This window comes from Cololabis saira, chromosome 10 (assembly GCF_033807715.1).
Source record: "Cololabis saira isolate AMF1-May2022 chromosome 10, fColSai1.1, whole genome shotgun sequence".
NCBI classification, from domain to species: domain Eukaryota; kingdom Metazoa; phylum Chordata; class Actinopteri; order Beloniformes; family Belonidae; genus Cololabis; species Cololabis saira.
In genome coordinates this window covers 27,288,594-27,308,839 of record NC_084596.1, presented here as the reverse complement: position 1 = coordinate 27,308,839, position 20,246 = coordinate 27,288,594, and the positions used below count along the sequence as shown (strand labels likewise).

Below are 20,246 nucleotides of genomic sequence, written 5' to 3'. Positions count from 1 at the left end.
AGAGGGTTTTTTTTTGTGTTGTCCGGCGAGGGGGGGTAGGAGGAGGTGGGGGTAGGACATGCCGTGAATGGGATCATTCAGTCGGAGGTAATTTTGGGCCCCGGTGCTGGGCATTAGTCAGACAAGCCTTTCTGCTGACATGTCCGTTTCCCCCGCTCGCTCCCTCTTTTTTTTTTTTTTTAACCCCAACCCCCTGTTCCCTTGTGCTGCATCGGCATTTCTGTCCTATCCCAGCTTTTATTGTTGTGTCCATGACGACATATGTGATGGGGAGCGGTAACCGCAATCTCTTTTTTTGCCCTGTAACTTGCGAAGGCCGTGCGCCTCTAGATAAGGATAAAATGCAGATGTACCAAGCAGCGCATTTCTGCATTTTTATAAGCCACCAGAGCCTGTCTGAGAGATGAATAGGCACATGCAGGACCTTCCCATTCATTATCATTGGAAACGGTTCTGCCTGCTGGGAGTTTGTTTAGTGATGGCTGTGGGGCCTGACGGTTGAAGCGCCTCTCAGAGGAGTCTGATGGCCAAATTTCAGACAATGTTAAAGTGCACCACTCAGCACGAGAAGAGGCTCGGGCTAGAATAACTCACAGGGGAATGATGCTATGAATTGCATTACAACACATATTCACAAAAGCTGTTTGACAGGGAATAGAAATTAATGGGATGTAACTTTTGGGGGCAACGAGGGAAGTTAATCTCGATATTTTTCTTGGGTTTTCTATGTGACAGAGATGTGTATGTGTTGTCCCTGAATTTTATTTATTTACTCGTTTATTTTTTTTATTTTATTTTGTCTGACAGCTCACAGCTACATTACCGTTGTCAGCTCACTACTTATTGACAGAATGGCTGGTCCAGCTGGACGAATGGAGGCTTGCCAAAATCATTGGACAATTTGTTTTAATCATTAACAAGCACTACTCAGGGTAATATCTGCTTAGGTTTTTTTTTTTTCGTTCTTTTTTGTCAGCTACAATTTATGAAGATAATTGCATATTTTCAAATTACTGTCTATGGGAAAATAGCTTAACTTGGGGTAATGCCATCAAAATAAATGATTAACGCACCCTTAGCCTAATAAACTACTAATTGTATCAGCCTGCCCTTGTTTGGTTAACAAACTTAGACCATTGATTTGATTTCAAGACTTTATAAAGAAATGTGTGAGTGTGTTCTGCTGCATTGTGAGTTATTTTGACACTCCCTTACTCTGTATTCTACCGCCATCCGAGTATCTGCCGCTGACTTGAGATGGCGGGTGATGCCTGAAGGCTTTGAGTTTATAGGCACCTGGATTTAAAACAAACCCCTCAGAGAGAGACTGTCATCTATTTGATGTCAGAGTTTCCAGGTTCAAAGAGGAAAAGAAAATTAATTGGACACGGGTAACTGAGTGAAAATAGCCAGGAAGGTGATGAGATTAAGTATATTTTTCAAGTACAAGAAAGATATTGTCATCATCTCTCTGTATGCTTAAACTGCTAAACCTTTGACGCCGTTATATTGATTATTCACCCAGTGGGCTGTTGAGCAACATTTGGCTGAATGACAGCTCTGCAGATAAGAAACTGAAACTGTAAACTGGATATATATTTTTAAGATTTTTCATTTTTTTTGTGGGATGCAGAGCTAATTTATTTATTTCAGAGCAGTCTTTTTGGGTCTCAGTTCAGATAAGAATCTGGAAAAGATGGAATATGATTGTATTTGCCATCATCGGGATGACAATGCTGCAATAATGCTTGAACTTTCCCTCTGCGAGCTCATACATTTGATTCATTCTCTGTTTTTATTTCACCTGCATTTTTCATCTCGTTTGCAAAAATGTCCCTATAGGATTCTTTTATATATTTTCATTTTCTTTTTTTTTCCTGTTTTTCCTTCTCTTAAAATTTAAGTAATGTTTTAAATTCCCTCCTCTTCACAGAGATTTGAGGAGAATCAGATATAGTGTGCTTGTGGTTTACTTTGGACGCTAAGCTTGTCTACTACCATCATTTCTTTAAACCCGGAGGAATTCGATGCTCACCAAGCAGAGATGCTCCGTAGACATCTGCGGCTCCCCAAGGTAGCAACACAAAGGAAGATTAGGCATTCACCTTCAAGGTTTTTTGTTAAGTAATTCTACATCTGTTTTAATAATTCATAGAAGCTTCAGCACAGCCTCCATACAAATGATATACAGCAACATTGTGATCTTTATATACTGTAATAGAAAGAAAGGGTTCCAAAAAAGCCTTTCCACACAAAAGGATCACGCAATGAAAGTCTTGGATGTTGAGCTGGTGTTGGTGTGAGCAGGATAGAGGTATATGGGCCGTACTGTACTGTCAGAGTCACTTGCAACATGAACCAATGTTGTTCACTGCAACTGTGGCACCCGTGGGACTCGAGCCACCATGAACAACCTCTCTGCCGTGTGTCTGAACGCATACTCTTGACTTTTGGATTTCTGGGTGTAGGCCTGCTTGGTTATGAAATAAACATCAGCCTCACATCTGTCTCTCATGGAGCTAAGGATTGTAGTTATCCGCAGGAGGCATTCCTTTTTGTCACGAGGGACAAAACGTGCATGTAATGATCTTTGTTGGAAACGAGACATTTCCAGCCGAATTATACATCTTAAATATTGTTTGTGTATGTGTGTATGTATGTATGTATGTATGTATGTATGCATATACATGTAAAAAATATATAGTATACTGTTAAAACCATTGCAAAGTATATAGACTAGTCTAATTCACACATTGACATTTAAATATGTTGCTGCTGTTGTTGTTTTTTTCTTTCTTTAATAGCCCTTAAGGAGTATGTTTCCTTCTTAAGTTTGTTCTCCCTCCCATATTTCTCCTCTACTGCACCTGTTTGGAGTAATACCTTTGGGGCACAGCTTGAAGTGAATAATGTATGAGTGAGAATCAGAAAGCCTTTGTGGACCTTCTGTCTAGCTGCCTGTCTTCTTTCTCTTTTGTCTATATTGCTTTTTTTTTCTCTCCCTCTCTCTATTTATGAGCATCCTGCTAATTTTGGGCTTAAATCTCCCTCCCTCTTTCTCTCGCAGTGAGGTTTATCAGCTGTGGACAAGGTGCTCTGGTGTGGTTCAAATGCAGTAATCCATCTGACTTTCGGATAGAGGCCGACGGAGTCGTTTATGCTGCCAGGACTCTTCAGCGCGCTGCTCTTCCTGCAAAACCTTTGCAGATCAAGGCCAGTGACACCGCCACCCGGCAGGAATGGGTCACCCAAGTCCGGCTGACATCCCCCAAACAGGTGAAAAAATGCCCGAGCAGTCTATAACATTCTGACTTGTTAGTTTACTCCCTCATGCATGTTGTTGTAAATAAAGGTAAAACAATCAGTTCTGCCCTTAAATAAAACAACTATCAGGCACTCTGCTCATTCACAGATGACCACGTTCCTAAATTGCAGCAGGTGTTTCTTTAGACCGGATGAATGCTTGGTAATTACAACTTAATGTGTCAGTTTACAAGGAGCATAAACATATACTCGACATGGACAGTGCATAACAAGAACAGATGCAATATACATCCCAATAAAGTTTAACTTTCTGAGGTTACAGCCTGATCATCCAAAAGGGGAACACTCCTCTCTCAGAGCTGCGGAAGATGGAAAGCATCTGTCTCGGCTGCAGAGCGCCACTCAATCCCTTCCACTGGATGTATTGCTCAGTCATCTCCAATTAGTTAGAATGAACACGTGCTAACGTTTTACCATTGCGGTCGGCTGAGTGTCGGAGGAAGTGGATTAAAAAAAGCTGTAAAACAGTTTTACAAACACCAGTCTGCTTTTCTTTGTAATCGCTCTCATTACCGATACAAATGGCTACAAGAGGTCATTTCTGAATACGCGACACAAGAGATAATCCTGGAGCAGATGAGCACCATATTTTACCCAGACACAGGTTAAAAGTTAATATTAGCAGTAATGCTGCTGACACAGTAGGCTTCTCAGTTAACATCTAACTCCTCGTAGGTAATGGTAATGGATTTTCAAAACACCATTAGCTGCTGACAGTCATTTACTACGGGGGAATCTCGCAGGTATATGTGATTTTAATGATACTATTACTCACGGTTGTGAGTTGGTCAAAGGTAAACATCCGCATAGTTACACATAGCTCCCACTCTTTTTATTCTTTGTCCCCCTCACTTGGGTTCCATGTGTGCATACACTTTATAAACTCAACTCTCATCTGTATATTTTTTTTGCTTCTTTCTTTTGGCTTTGCCCTGATTTTGTTAACTTTAAAAAAAAAATCTTGCCTGGTTTTGAGGTCATGAGCAGTGCCCTCCTCCAAGCATAATTAGTGTTATTAATTATCACGCATCACATATCAACAGCTTTAAAAAAAACATTGCAGAACCAAATTTGGGAAATGTTTTAATCAGTGACAGCCAAACACATTAGCATGAACTCATTAGCATTGACATATCCACTGTCTCTGTCCTCGTAAGCTTCAGCTGCTCCGTTGTTGGACGGGAGAAAATGTTTCGGGGTGTAAAAGATTCTTTTTTCTCTTTTTTTTTTGGTTTTCCTCCAAAAGGGCTTATACACACAAACATAATCCTTCCCACACCCTCACAAACACTCAGGCTATCACTCACGGCAACACTCTCCGGGACTCTGAAGTAGACTCCTAGTCTGAAGATGGAGAGTGCTTGCGGAGCGTGGATGGGTGTAGACCTCCAGCATACCAGTTAGATTCGCGTTGGGCTCCACGAACCCACCGTGCAATTCATCATTCCAGACGCAAGTTGCAAATAATTGCTCGTCTTACTCGCAGCCATTTTAATAGGGTAATAGATATTTCTGAGGCATGTTCCTTCACTACCTGCCTGCTTTCCTCTCTGCATTTTCAATGTGTGAAAGCAGTTTAATCGGATTTCAAACATGATTAGTGGAAGCTCTGCGACAGCTCCCCAGATGTTAGAGGAGGGGGAGTGAAGGATATGGGTCATGTTATAAGGTGAAAAAGTAGTAATTAATTTCTTTGTCTTGCATAAAGCACTTTGAAGTTGTTGGACTCGCTACATAAGAAGCTTTAAATGTTCGGTTATTCAAAAACAGCATTAAGGAAAATGAGATCAAAGAATGTGGCACTTCCATAACAAACGCTAACTATCATTTGCTGGATTTAACACACTGTATAGTTTTCTTCTTGCCTTGTTTTGTTCAAGGTTATTTTAACTTTCTCTGGCAGTACTTCAGTCTCCTCAGTCTCTGGAGCAGCTAGGCAATTTGAGCCATCTGCGTGTTTAGTGTCTGGCTTTCAGGTACCATCCTCCTTTGTTTCAGATCTCATTCATTACAGCTGAGGGAGGATGGCAGATCCATTATGGAAGCTGCTCTATCTGTGTGGGGGTGTTTTTATCAGGACATAAGAAGAGGTCTGCCATTTAAAGCAAACTAGCGCTGCATACCATCACCTGTGTGCTGTGTGTACTTTAGACTACAAAAAGAGTCAGAACAGAGGGGTTTGATTGAACAGACATGTAGAATGGGTGATAACATTTGGAAAAGGCAGGCTGTTCTTTGAACATCACAATAGTTTTCTTTGTCAATAACCTTTTAGTTCAGGGTCACTGGTCGGCCTGTGGTGTTAGTCTTTGAAGTAAGATCAGGGTTTTACTCTCACAGGTAAATTCTAATGTTCACATGCTAATGTGCTCACAGTCACGGTGCTGAAATGATGTTGCTAAGCATCGCTCCTAATGTGACTGTGCTGGATTTGTTTACCCAGTCTGCCTTGATAACATTTTCTTGTGAGCTTCATAAATCTATAAAGCAAATTGCATTACAAATGTCATGACTTGATTCATAAGAGACAGATCAACAGAAAATCCTGATGAGCTTTTGAGCCAAGTTAAAGAATCGTAGAAGTAATTGTAGTTCATCATGGGCAGGATATGAATGTGTGTACCGCATTTGTGGGATGCAGTAGACCACAAATAACATGGTGGTAACATGATGGTGCTGAAGCCGGTGGATTACTAAAAACATTACAAATTCCACAGGACTCTGTGAAAATGTTGAGCATTTTCTGCTACGAGCTCAGCCTACAGATCAGTGCTGATGTCCTCATAGTCTGTACTCATACTTGAATAGACGTTATCACTAAATCATTTTCTTTTGTCAGGTCCAGGAAGTGGCTGTCCCTGCTGTTATGTCCGAGGATTTGAAAGAAATTCTGTTTCCATCACGGAATATGGAGAGCCAACTGAAACGCATGAAGAGAGACTGGGTCATCCCCCCAATCAATGTCCCCGAGAACTCGCGAGGCCCATTCCCACAAGAGCTTGTCCGGGTAATGTATTTCACTCAAGTACTTGCATGTGAAGACACCGGTCTCCCAGATTTAAAGAAAGCCCTTTTTGCTTTATATGACAACCATGTAGTTTCCCTGTTGTCAGTTACTGACTTATAATTCGCACCTTCAACAAAATCCCTCATACAGACCCTGGATAACCTGGCAGTATATGATTTTTCATTCGCAAGGCAGTCTGCACACAAACAAGATGCTTTTCAGGCATCCCTTTTAAACCAGCCATTGCAATCTTTTTTCTAATTCCCGAACTAACAGCTTATATGCTAACTGAGTCATGTAGTGCTTTTTTGTAGCGTCTAGGAGCATTGTAAGGACCGAATTTGCAGGGAAGTTCACTCTGGAAGTTTAGTCACAGTCTAGAACAGGGGTCGGCAACCCGCGGCTCTAGAGCCGCATGCGGCTCTTTAGCGCCGCCCTAGTGGCTCCCCGGAGCTATTTCATAAATGTTTCACCTTTTTTTCCTTTTTTTCTTCTTTTTTTCTTCTTTTTTTCTTCCTTTTTTTCTCTTTCTTTCTCTTTCTTTTCCCTTTTTTCTTCTTTTTTTCTTCCTTTTTTCTCTTTGTCTTTTTTTTTCTTTTTTCTTCTTTCTTTCCCTTTTTCCACTTTTTTTTCTTCCTTTTTCTTTTTTAATCTCGACATTTCGACTTTTTTCTCAACATTTCGACTTTTTTCTCGACATTTCCACTTTTTTCTCAACAGTTGAACTTTTTTCTCGAGATTGTACTTCAACATTAATCTCAACATTTTGACTTTTTTCTCTAAATTTTGACTTTTTTCTCCACATTTTGACTTTTTTTCGACATTTCTCCTTTCACCATTTGTCTTCATTCTAAGGCTGATACAAGACCTTTCATTTTTTACGGCTCCAGACATATTAGTTTTTTGTGTTTTTGGTCCAATATGGCTCTTTCAACATTTTGGGTTGCCGACCCCTGGTCTAGAACATTTTCCTCTTGTGAATAATCATCCAAACTGTTTGGAAACACCCAGACTGATGGGAAGCAACAATTGTTTCTCTAAGATTATTGCTGACGTTTTGCCTCCTTGTCATTGTGTTAGAGCATACTTAAATGCTCCACAATAGGAAGCTGTGAAAACCTCTGCTTTTCACACACTGCTCCTGCGTTTTGGCTTGCCATGTGATGTTTTATTTTCTAATCTAGCCATTATTTAATAAAAATGTTTCAAGTCTCCAGTGGGTGATGTCAAGAAGAGAAAACGGTCAGCTCAGAATGGATTAAGGGTGTAGGTACAGTGGGTGTCAGCTTACATGGCGTTTAGGATAGCCGGTCAAACTATGACAGAACTTCAATACCACGTAGACACTCGTTATATACTCTCTCGTGCTCATACGTCAAGCCACTCTCGAACATTTCTGTAACTGGTTATAGAAATGAGTTGTCTAAAAGCGTTAATATGGATGTGTCAAACTGAAACGTATCTTTCCCCCCACAGATCCGGTCAGATCACGACAAAAGCCGGTCTCTCAGATACAGTGTGACGGGTCCTGGTGCTGACCAGCCTCCCACAGGAATTTTCACCATCGACCCAATTTCTGGAGAGCTCTCTGTCAACAAGCCCCTGGATCGAGAGCATATCTCCAACTTCCATGTAAGTCAGATAGAGCAGGATGCATTCTTTAATTGTTTTATCATCATTTGAAAATATTTTTTTTCTTTCCGTGTTTATCAAGAGAACTGCTTTCTCTCCGGCAGCGGTGCACATTCCTGCTCGTTGGCATGTGCTCAAGGGTCATGCGTAGCCTAAACAGTCTCCTTAGACTTAATAAAGACCGGAGTCTCCCAGGAAATCTGGCTTTATCCGTCTGGGAATTTAAAGGATTTTCAGTGAATAGTGTTTGATACATTATTATAAACTTCAGCTTTAAAGCTGCTTTATTCATCAGTGGTTTTTCCATTTTGTAAAAATTATCTTTGTGTAATTAGATTCAAGAGGAGCTGGCAGACAACATCATCAGACATGGTTCCAAAGAAAGTAAAAGATTTTAGAGTATTCATCTAATACACTTTTGGAAGGTCACAAATGACTTTCACAATGAAAAATGTCTTAAAATAAGCTTTGTGAGGAATATAAAGTATAGAGCACCTCGGTTTTCTTTTAGTCCATGAGACTCGCTTTTTCCTGCACCTGTGTGCAATACACACCCTAATATGTAATTGATTCATGATACTTAAACTGGAATCTGAATATACAGTTTAAACTGTACTTCACCTGGGCTGGCCACAACAACATTATTCAAACTGAGGAACGCTGCTCATCTTATCCTATTAAAATGCAGTTTATGACACTTCCCACTTACCTAGTTATGGGAACAGTATTCCCCAACAGCAGCACCATCCTCCAGAACAATGACAGCAGTGTGTCCTGGGAAAAACAACAACAACAAAAAGAACCAAGAGAAACTGATCAAAGACACAACAAAGAGTCACTGTGTTGTCGCGTTTACGGTTCCCCTCTTACACAGTTAAAGGTTGCCGATGACTGTTTGCGGGGCGGATTATCACAGAGTGTACCACCGAGTGGGTGATTTGCAGTGTCTCCCAACATGTTGTTTCCACAGCTGAAAATATTCCATCCCCTGAACAAACCTACGTGTTTGTGTTTTCTTCCAGCTGAGAGCTCATGCGGTGGACCTGAACGGCAACCAGGTTGAAAACCCTATTGATATTGTGATCAATGTCATCGACATGAACGACAACCGACCCGAGTTCACGCATCAGATCTGGAACGGCACCGTTCCAGAGGGTTCCAAGCCAGGTACGAAACCGAATACCGTCGAGCAACATCGTCACACCTGGATTGTCACCTGTGCAGTCGTAAATAATTCACTTGTATTTAAATGCTGAAAACGCTGGACTGGATGAGTAATTTTGAAGTTTTGAATGTTTTTTTTTAAATTAAAAGTGAAAGAAGGAACATGAACATGCTCATTTTCCTTTTTTTTTTTTCTTTTCCCTCAAAGGAACATTTGTTATGACGGTGACTTCTATTGACAAAGATGACCCGAAGACAGCAAATGGGATGCTCCGCTACAAGATTCTGTCTCAGACTCCAGAGAGTCCATCGTCCAATATGTTCACCATCAACAACAAAACCGGGGGCATCATTACAGTGGCCGCCGGCCTGGACAGAGAGGTATTTGACACTTTTATCTCTGGGTTTCCTCCCACTCACATTTTCCCACTCACACATCTCATTTTCATTTCCAAGGCCATCTTTTTTGTCTTTCAGTAACGTCATTCTTTTGACCAGCATACATTCTTTTAGGGCTGGGCGATATGGACCAAAAGTCATATCTCTATATTTTCTAGCTAAATGGCGATACTCGATATATATCTCAATATTTTTTCTGTGCCTTAATTGGGGTTTCCCCCAAAGCATTATAGCATAGCATCTCTGTTAGCTTCATTTTTTTCTGAGGCAAACCCTTAAAAAAACAGTCAGTTTTAATACAAAGCCTCGTGCCAAATGTCACACAGGTACCTTTGTTAACAGAGGTCTGCACAATATCAAAATGTATAAAACAAATGAAATAAAAATAAACTGCCTGCATATATAGAATAAAAATTCTTCTTGAATAAAATAAAACAAATATCCCTTTCCTGCATAACAATTAAATTAAAATACACTGTGCAATTAATACAATGTAGACAGTAAAAGGCAGACTTTTTCCACTGAGGTTGACGGTTGTGCAAATAACAAAACATTTGTGCAAATCTCAAAAAAACATTCAAGTCAATTTGTCACAAAATAAGCTATATCAAAATCATAAAAAAAAAATGTAAAAAAAAAAAAAATAATAATTTTAAATCGATATAAACGATATTGTCTCGTACCATATCGTGTTTGAAACTATATCGATATATATTAAAATCTCGATATATCGCCCAGCCCTACATTCTTTCACACTTGCATATATGGGACTGTGGGATTTTGAAGTTTTGTTGTATTGTTGCTAATATTCAGATGTCGGAGAGCTAATGAGCCAAAGTAAATGTTTATTACCAACTAAATGAGAAGTAGAAGTTAACTTGGCTGTTTCACACCTATTTACTCGTACAAAGAGGCAGCGTGCATCAGTAAGCAACTAAATCTTCCCCTTTCCCTTTATTTTTCCAAAATGGAAGGCTTTCACCCCCCGCATCTTCTTGATCTCCATTTTCCTGTGTCATAAATGTTGCCACTGTTTCATTTAATTGGGATTGCACGGCTGTTTGAGAAAATAAATAAAATGATGTATGCCGCTGGAGCTGGTCCGTTCAATTCTAGCGAGGGTAATCTGGCTGAGGTGGCTGCTCAATCACTTCCACCCTGGGGCCACCGTTTTATGTTTGTCTGTTGCCACCATGAAAGTAATTTGCCCAACTCTCATTAGGTAGCAAGTGGTCCATCACCTAAGCAGGTTTTAATGTAAAAAGATTCATTTGTCAGCTTCATGATAGTGTTCATTGTAGAGGTGTACTCTGTATACACGAAGACAAACTAGGCTTATAAAGAAATCACATTTTTATGAAAAACTTGCCGTTTATCACCATAATTGGAAAGCTAAATTTGTTTAATTCTATTTGAATGGCTTCACTGCAGCACTGATATGCAGGGTACCACCATCCTTCAGGGACACTCATAAAGTCGACTGTAATTCAATCCATTAGTCCTGGAATAAATTCTCTTTCTGTGAAGCTTTTAATATAGAGTTGTATTTGGAATGGTTTTGATATAACTTGGGGATTTTCATGCTTCTCTGTTTCTTCTGTAGAAAGTGCCTCAGTACACGCTGATCATTCAGGCCACTGACATGGAAGGCAACCCCATGTACGGCCTCTCCAACACGGCCACCGCCGTCATCAGAATCACCGACATTAACGACAATCCACCAGAGTTTACTGTTGACACGGTAAGAAACAAGCACATATCGGGGATGTCAAGGCAGCATTCTGAGCGTAACAGCACCACAAGGACCCCCATTTCACCCTAGTGTGGATATATGCACTCAAGCGTTAGCCCTGCTCGCTCACCTAGTTCTGCTTGCCCTGCATTTCTGAAGTCATACAGATGTACAAGTCAGCAGCCATGCGTGAAGTGTTATAGCCCCCTCTAAATGTTGACACATGCAACTATGAGATGTCTGAGTGAAAGAGGCACTTACCGTGCTCGTGAATCAAAGATATTTGTAATGCTACTGTTGTGCTGTCAGGGGAGCATCGCAAATAAGATGACCATGACGACATGATAAGTTACCTTAGATGTCTGTTTACCAAAGACCGGTCCTGCTGCGCGCTGTGCAACAGAGCCTGGTGCATTTTTTTTTTTTTTTTTTTTTTTCTCTCGCTGCCACTGCAATATCAGTAACAGCTCGCTGTTCTTTACATTCATGGTTTATTCATGCAGTTTTTCGGCGAGGTGCCTGAGAACCGAGTTAACGTCATTGTGGCCAACCTGACGGTGACTGACAAGGACCAGCCCAACACGCCGGCCTGGAATGCTGTGTACAAAATCACCGGAGGCGACCCCACCGGCAGGTTCTCAGTCCCCACTGATCCCACCACTAACGAGGGCCTGGTTACTGTCGTCAAGGTGAGGCTTTCTCCCCAAACGACATCCTCTTAATCCCATGAAGATGCATAGAATATGTGGAATCTCTGGGTTTATGTTCATCAAGTTGCTCTGCACTGAAATCGCTTACTCAGAAATAATCCAACTGCTCAGTTGTTGTTTTTTTTTTTTTTTATATAAATCAACTGTATTAATGACAAATATAATCAAAGTGCATTTATTTTAATAGCTGTTGGCAAGCTTGCAGCTTCAAGTGTGTAAGGAATGAATATTACAACACAATTAAGACTTGAGTTTTTGTTTGGAAGATTTTAACGTCTTGAATTTTAGGCCACATTTCAAATGCAAGAAAATAGTTGCACATCTCTTACGCCAGCTCTCTTGTTGTGAATGCTTCAGCTGATCATAAACAGTTTCAATTTCTTTCTCATTTTGCCATTCCCATCCAGCTTTTTCAATATTTTTTTAGGCAACAGAAAGAAAACACTTTAGTTCTCCGGCTTGCTCTCCGAGTGTCATGCACGGAGAAAATGTTACATGATTAATTTTATCTTGGATTTTCATGTGGCTTGTTTTTTGCTCACATTTTTATGCTTTAGTCACTCTGTATTCTTTTCTGTCTCTGCTTTCCAGCCTATTGACTATGAGATGAGCAGGACATATGTGCTGACCGTGGAGGCGAAGAACGAGGTTCCCCTGGCCAGAGGCATCCACTATCCTCAGCAGTCGACCGCCACCGTCTCCATCAAAGTTTTAGATGTCAATGAGAGTCCTTACTTTGAGCCAAACCCCAAACTCGTGAAGCTGGAGGAAGGGCTGCTGGCAGAGTCGGCGCTCACCACCTACACTGCGCAAGATCCTGATCGCTTTATGCAGCAATCCATCAGGTATATTTTACATTAAAAAGTAAAAAACAACACAAACTGTCCCAGGTGTGAAGGGTCTAAACCAGGGGTCGGCAACCCGCGGCTCCAGAGCCGCATGCGGCTCTTTAGCGCTGCCCTAGTGGCTCCTGGAGCTTCTTTAAAAATGTTTGACCTTTTTTTCTTCTTTTTTTATTTTTTTTCCCTTTTTTTTCTTCCTTTTTTTCCTCTTTTTCGCTTTTTTCTCTTTTTTTCTACTTTCTTTCTCTTTTTTTCTACTTTTTTTTCTTCTTTTTTTCCTTTATTTTTTCTTCTTTTTTTCTCTTTTTTTCTTCCTTTTTCCTTTCCTTTTTAATCTCCCCATTTTGACTTTTTTCTCGAAATTTCCACTTTTTTCTCGAAGTGCATAATGAAAAAAAAATCTTCCTCCTGTTATAACTAATATAGAAACATGCAGCATGTGTTGTCTTCATTCTAAGGCTGATACAAGACTTTGGTCCAATATGGCTCTTTCAACATTTTGGGTTGCCGACCCCTGGTCTAAACTATTTAAATTTAAAGCATGTATTTCAGTCAGATACTATTACTCTTTAAAGTATGTGTGGTTACAGGTTAGGGTGGGCATTTTCGACAACTACTTTCTCAATCATCCCCATTCAAATCCCAAAGTGGCAGCCAGCACTTCTATCTCACTTTTGAATAAGCCTGTTTTGTTTTTTTTGTTGTTGTTGTTTTTTTTCTCTTATACGTATCAACCACTTGGCTATTGAAGTGTTTATCTGCTTGAAAACAGTCCACGAGTAAAAAGCTAGTTTTGTAATTCCATGGTTTGTCCTACAAATTAACTTGAGGCACTGATAAAAGAAGCCAGTTTCATGTCCCCCGTGAAGCCGCTCTCAAAAGTTTGAATAATTATGTAAAATGCATGATGTCTGAAATATTTATCCTCTGTAAACAAATAAAACACTGAAACATAGAGTAATGCCAAACTGGTGAAGATGGTCTTTCTACTGCAGAAAACAAAACTGAACCTTTTTCTTTTTTTTTTTTTTAATTATTTTCTCTCTAGATTAATAATAGAGGTTGTAGATAAATCCTAAACTGAAACTCTAAATTGCCTGTCCTGAGCATGTCTTTGTTCTTGCCTCAGATACTCCAAACTCTCAGATCCTGCCAACTGGCTAAGGATTGACGCTAACACTGGACGTATCTATACAATTGCTGTTTTGGACCGAGAGTCTCCCTACGTGAAGAACAGTTTGTACAACGCTACATTCCTGGCCACTGACAACGGTATGTAAACATTCAAGTTGTTCCTCACTTCCCAAAAAGAGACTTTCTGTGATGGCGCTGGTTACATGGTCTAGGTCTTTTAACCAGACTGTTACACAAGCACACGGTTTCATGCCGTCATCGTGAGAGCATACGGGAACAGCTAATACTCCCTTTTCCAACAGAGGCCTAGCAGGAGTTTAGCGTAGCTTACGTCAGCCCTTCGCCAACCATCCTTTTTTGACCATTTCTGTAGTGATTTGAACCTAAAACCGGTGCACAAACGTGCCACATCCGTCAAAGAATCGGCCTTGTTTGAAGCCACGGCGACGTCCTCCATGCTTGAAGGGCAATCACGTGCCTGGCACTCGGCGTATCTGGAACGTGGGCCGCCTTAGTTAAAGGTTAATGTGCTAGCAATCCCAGAACCATGCAGCATGTGAATGTTTTCACCTTCTCCTCGCACTGGTGGGATTTACCTCTGTTCAGGTTTACCCTGTTCTAGGGAGCATAACTTAGGCCAATAGGCTTAAAAACACTCCCAATAAAGGAGTTTCTCAGCATTAATGGGTCAGGATTGGATGACTAGCTCCTTTGAGCGTGGCCTGAATGGTTAAAAAAAAGCCTCTTAGCTGAGTGAATACACAGAGGAGCCTGAGAGGAGCGACAGTGGGCTCTGTTTGTCTGCTTTAGTATTCCTGTCCTGTATCTTTAGTCAGGAAGAGGTTCTTCAGGATCTCACACCAAATGGTGTGATATCGTACTCTTTACCATCTACCTCCTCACTGGAGATTAGATTCTTAGATCAGTATGCGGTTTGAAGCCAATAGCTATTTAGAGACCCAACCGTATTTCTTTCCCTATTCTGTCAGCTGTATGATGTTTTCTAAATGAGAAATGGCTTTTCTGAAGTGTATATTTCTTTCCGTATGGGAATTTGGTGGCCCATACAGGCGTGCCATCAGCAAGTGGCACCGGGACTCTCCAGATCTACCTGCTGGATATCAACGACAATGCGCCCAGGGTGTTCCCCCAGGAGGCAGAAATATGCAGAAGACCAGATCCAAATGCCATCAACATCACTGCCATTGACGGGGACTTGAACCCGAACGCCGGACCTTTCGCCTTCGAGTTAGCCCACAGGCCCGCCGACGTGAGGAGAAACTGGACCATAACGAGACTCAGCGGTGAGACACAGAACACAACCCCACATTACTGAAACCCAGTCCAGGGCCATTTGTTCTGCATCCAAACCCCGAGCTAATGAGATTAAACTAATCTTCATTTTGCAGTCGTCAAGATAATGTGTCAGAGATGATGATTCAGCTTTTTGGCCTTTGCTCACACGTGTTTACATTTGTGGCTGTGAAGTTGAAGAAGAGAATATGACCCCGTTCTGCGTTTTGCAATAAAAAACTCCAGTGCTCAGCAGTTTGTTGTTGAGACTTTAAAGCTGTCAGATGTCGCGCAGTCTGAGCAGGCCCGAGGGAATGTGTTTAAAAGTGTACGAGTAGCACTACTCAGGTGTCAAAGAGACAATATATTAATCTATTAATTTGAACAAACAGCCATTAATTGTTTATGCTAATTTGAGACAAAACCACAAGTGGAAGAAGTCATTTGTTGTCATTCAGCTATTAGATAGTGTGAGCTGAAACGCAGTGAATAAATCTTAATAGGATAATAGCATTTGGATTATCGCTGCTGGGAATTTAGCCTAAGCAGCATTATCAAAAGGTATTCAGAAGATTTATAAGCTCCAAATCCAAATCCTGACCATGTTTTGGATTAGATATGCTGATGCAACTTCCAGGTATAAATTTATGCCGTATATATTTGTGACAATGCGAGTGTAATCGCGTTGTGAACACAATCTATACAAATGACTATTTCAAGTTTAGATTTAATCCTCAGTTAAAGACTGATCTGTGAGAGGAACATGATATTTTACGTTAAAATGCACACAGTTACTCTGAATGTTACTCTGCAGACGAGGATTGATCACTTACTACTTTACCTCTCCATCTCGCAGGTGACTACGCTCAAGTGAGCCTCAAGAGTGGATCCCTTGAAACTGGAATCTATGAGATCCCCATCATAATCACGGACTCGGGCAACCTGCCCATGTCCAACACCTCGTACCTGCGGATTAAAGTGTGCCAGTGCGACATCAGTGGGAGCTGCACCGACCAGCAGCACATCATGGCTGCTGGTCTGGGAACAGGCGCCATCATTTCCATCCTCCTCTGCATCATCATCCTCCTCAGTGAGTGTCTCTGTGCCTCGCGCTCACACAGCACATCACACAAGGGCACACAGGGATGATAAAGATGGCTATCCGTGATATCAATAGATTACTGTAGGATTATCGAAAAGAGAGCCTCGATCGGGCCCAATTCCAAGCTCTAATACACTGGATCCGATTACATCCGAATACAAATTTGCAAGTTAATATTTTTATTGTTGTTGGTATTTTTTTAAAATATAAAATCTCTTATTTTTCTGCTCTGCCATTCAGTTCTCGTGCTGATGTTTGTGGTATGGATGAAACGTCGCGATAAAGAGCGCCAGGCCAAACAGCTTCTTATCGATCCCGAGGATGATGTGAGAGACAACATCCTCAAGTATGATGAGGAAGGAGGTGGAGAGGAGGATCAGGTGAGAATCCTGTGGTGAATACACTCTTCTGATTCTGTTTATTTACTTTTCAAATCTGAAAATGTTATACCTGGATTACATTTTTCTCCAAACTAAGAACTGCTATTTTGACAATAAGACTTGCTAGTAATATGTTCTCTGTTCTCTGTAATTGGTTCTGGGCCCAAGGCAGAAGAAAAAAAAACTAAACAACTTTTTCCTTGAAACCGACAATTGTGAATGTTTTTGCTTGATGACGGCAAGAAACCCATAGTGTTTATTCTGATTGTGAAGAGGACTAATTTATTACTTAAATATTATTTAGGTGTTATGACTCAATTATTAAGATGAACACATTTCTAGAAACTGAGAAACGCGATTTAAGCCAGTTATTTTTTTTATTTAAAAGTGACAGAAAGACTAAGACATCTTGCCCACTGGATTTCTAGAACCCATAATCCTAAAAACCTTGTAAAGAACACATCTGGATATTTTTTTTCTTTTTTCTTCTGAGGAAAGAAGTCCATTCGCCTTTTTACTTAAGCTTTTTAGGATTACTATGATCTGCTCGACTGGGAATTTACCCTAGCATAGCCCTTAATACATTTATTTATAGCTATAACTTGTGCTTTCTGGTTCTATACATTATCAAGGTGGAGGATCAAATTTTAATAGATTTTTCCTTCTTCTTTCAAGGCAAAAATGTGTCCGTGAGACCTTTTTTGATTCAAATAGACCCTATGTTGGGTAGATTAAGTCTGTTAGCTGCTTGTGTTTGACAGGTGACAGTTAAGGGGCGTGTCTGGTACTTGCTGGGCAGGAATATTCACATCTACGCAGCGCAGATGCAGCTTTTGTTAAGGTGAAGCAGCATTAGAACAGCCAGGAACACTTGGATTATTTCTGGAAGCATACATGTATTTACAAAGCGTCTCCTGGCGCCGGAGCAGCTTTCAGGCATTCACAACGAGGAGTACGACTGCTTTTGTTGGAAAGGTAGTTTTTGTTCTCCCCTAAAGGGAGCTAGCAATCGAAAGCTGTAATCAATAAGGCAACTGCATTTTGATCCGGTTGGTTCTGGAAATATTGGGAACGTTTCCTGCTTCACAGCCCAAATGAACCTGATAACAATGCAGACGCAGTGCCACAGGCATCGGTAATATCCCATCCCGGCATCATTCTGCACCGATCAGACGCACACAGGATTTTGATTGTCTTAATGATTGTCTTGTTAGCAGAACGGAACCGTTTCATTAAAAAAAACAAATACAGAGGCAGTAATTTACAGAATATGTTATCTTCTTTCTGCTGGGTGAAGTGCTTCGGTGGCTTATGTGGAGCACAGAAACGTGAGACCCCAGTCTGACCCAGCAGAGGGCCATATTAGTGTCGGGGACTTGTAATTGGTGGACTGATGTCATTTGCAGACAGACATCTGCCGCGGTGCAATAATGAAGCCTTGTCTAAGGTAACAATATGACTGGAAAGCTATTACACATCTGCCAGTGATTAGGCAGGAGGGAAAGCACCTATTTGTGTATCGCCATACTCGGTCTGAAGCAGAAAACGCATAAACCTGCGGACCAGAACCTTTTCAGAAGGAAACTGTTCGGTGATATAGCACTTCTCAAAGGCAAATGAGCGAGAGCAGCGATTTATTGAGGGGAAAACAAGCTTCCATTTTGAACTCGGAGAAGGGCAGGGCGCCAGGAGGAAATGCTGCTCTGGTGGATTCGTATGCAGAGTCAGTGTGGGGTAAAAAATGGACCTGACTTTCCCCAGCAATGTGTTTTTTATAATGCCCACCCCTGGTCCTCCCCCCCCAAAAAAATCTCCAACTGTGAGAGGAAATTGAAGTGTCAGACCATTGGCTGCTGTAGGAGTACATGATTTTAGTCGCTGCTGTCATCGTCCTGGTTTGTGTCGGTTCGTGGAGCCCTCCTTTAATCAGGAGGCAGACAGCCGATCAGCTTGCTATACGCAGCAAAAATAACGCCGCGATTGAGGGGTATTTGTGAACAAATTCTCCTGTGAAAAAATGCGAGACGGAGGTGTCATCTGGTTCTCACAAAGATTTTTCGGATAATTTGATTTATGTTTGCCTTCGAGAGCGGAGGTTTGCTTTGAAAAGGTTTATTTTTTCCTGACTTGGGTAACATGCAGAAATGTTTTCTGCAAATATTTATAAAAAAAAATAAGAGGGTAAAGTATTAAAACATATCAACATATGCAAAGTATTGACATACACCTGTCTATTTTGTTCAGGAAGATTTGAGAATGTTTTGGTTGTTTTTATATATTTATTTTGAACTCCCAGTTTCTACAGACCTTTTTTCCTAGAAGTATGTGAAGGTACATGTGCAACTGAGCAAGATAGTTTTGAAGGAGGATATTAGAGATGGATGGATTACAGAAGATCTCGTAAGGATAGACAATCCATCACGCACGCTTATCAGACACACACTCTTGGTTCTCAAATAGCATTATCTCCATCATATCCAGCGCGACCCCGATCGCATCCATCCAGTCATTCAGCTCCGTTGCTCGGCTCTTCACCACAGCTTCTTTGCTCTCTTCACTCTTTCTCCTCCTCTTTTCCTTGCCCATGACTTTGCACAAACCGTGGGCCATTCACGTTGCCTTGGTAATGTTAATAGGATTAGCAATGGCTTATGCATATCCACCATCCCGTGTCTGGGCATTGATTAGAGCAAAACAGTCGCCTGCACGTCCTTCCTGCAGCAGACGGCACGAGTACAGACACTCTGCAGCGTGTGATCTGGTCCTCAGCCTGGACCCCCTTAGTGCTGACTCTTTTTATGTCTCGAGTTGTCCCTGGGCTTGTGCGTCACAGATGAGTAGATTAAAGTTTCTCTCATTTTCTTTAGCTCTCCTTGCTGCATTCGATTTTTTTTACTTTAATCTCCCTCCCCTGACTGGAGCTGCTTCTTCTTCTTTACAGTACACGATTTGTTTACCTATTTAAATAATCACACTCAGTTTGGGGTCTTGTCACGCAGCTCAGCTAAGTCCCATCTGTCTCCGTATTCTCCAGGATTACGACCTGAGTCAGCTCCAGCAGCCAGACACGTTAGAGCCTGATGCCATCAAGCCGGTGGGAATCCGGCGTCTAGACGAGCGACCCCTCCACCCAGAGCCGCAGTACCCCATGAGGTCAGCAGCACCCCATCCTGGAGACATCGGAGACTTCATCAATGAGGTAAAATCCAGAGTAAAAGTCAAAGAAAATGACACCGTCTTCTGTGCAGCGGAAACACATTCCAATAAAAAAAACAGTGCTTGAAAAGCTTGGATTTCATTTTAAAGCTGAACACTTTGTATGTAAATAAACTGTTTGGCTTGTATACCTGAACATCAAGAGAAATAGTATTTTTTTTCCCCACTGCCTTGTACTGGTAAAATATAATTTAAATTCAGTCAACTGTCAAGAATTGTTTACATATTATTCAGACCTGTTTTAAATTTCAAATATATCCGCTCCGACTTGGATAAATCCTAAAATGTACATGATGCTAACTCGCTCAGAT

General features: G+C 41.1%; 1 protein-coding gene across 1 annotated transcript in view; it reads left to right on the top strand.

Annotated features, from left to right (window-relative positions):
- cdh2 (cadherin 2, type 1, N-cadherin (neuronal)) overlaps positions 1-20,246 on the top strand; it is a 63,516-nt gene that overhangs the window by 39,127 nt on the left and 4,143 nt on the right. The window contains exons 3-15 of the mRNA XM_061732356.1: positions 3,068-3,276; positions 6,164-6,331; positions 7,808-7,963; positions 8,986-9,130; positions 9,336-9,508; positions 11,130-11,267; positions 11,762-11,947; positions 12,560-12,813; positions 13,940-14,082; positions 15,015-15,248; positions 16,094-16,327; positions 16,580-16,719; positions 19,754-19,918. Of these exons, the coding sequence (XP_061588340.1) occupies positions 3,068-3,276; positions 6,164-6,331; positions 7,808-7,963; positions 8,986-9,130; positions 9,336-9,508; positions 11,130-11,267; positions 11,762-11,947; positions 12,560-12,813; positions 13,940-14,082; positions 15,015-15,248; positions 16,094-16,327; positions 16,580-16,719; positions 19,754-19,918 (2,345 nt within the window). The remainder of the gene's footprint in view (positions 1-3,067; positions 3,277-6,163; positions 6,332-7,807; positions 7,964-8,985; positions 9,131-9,335; positions 9,509-11,129; positions 11,268-11,761; positions 11,948-12,559; positions 12,814-13,939; positions 14,083-15,014; positions 15,249-16,093; positions 16,328-16,579; positions 16,720-19,753; positions 19,919-20,246) is intronic.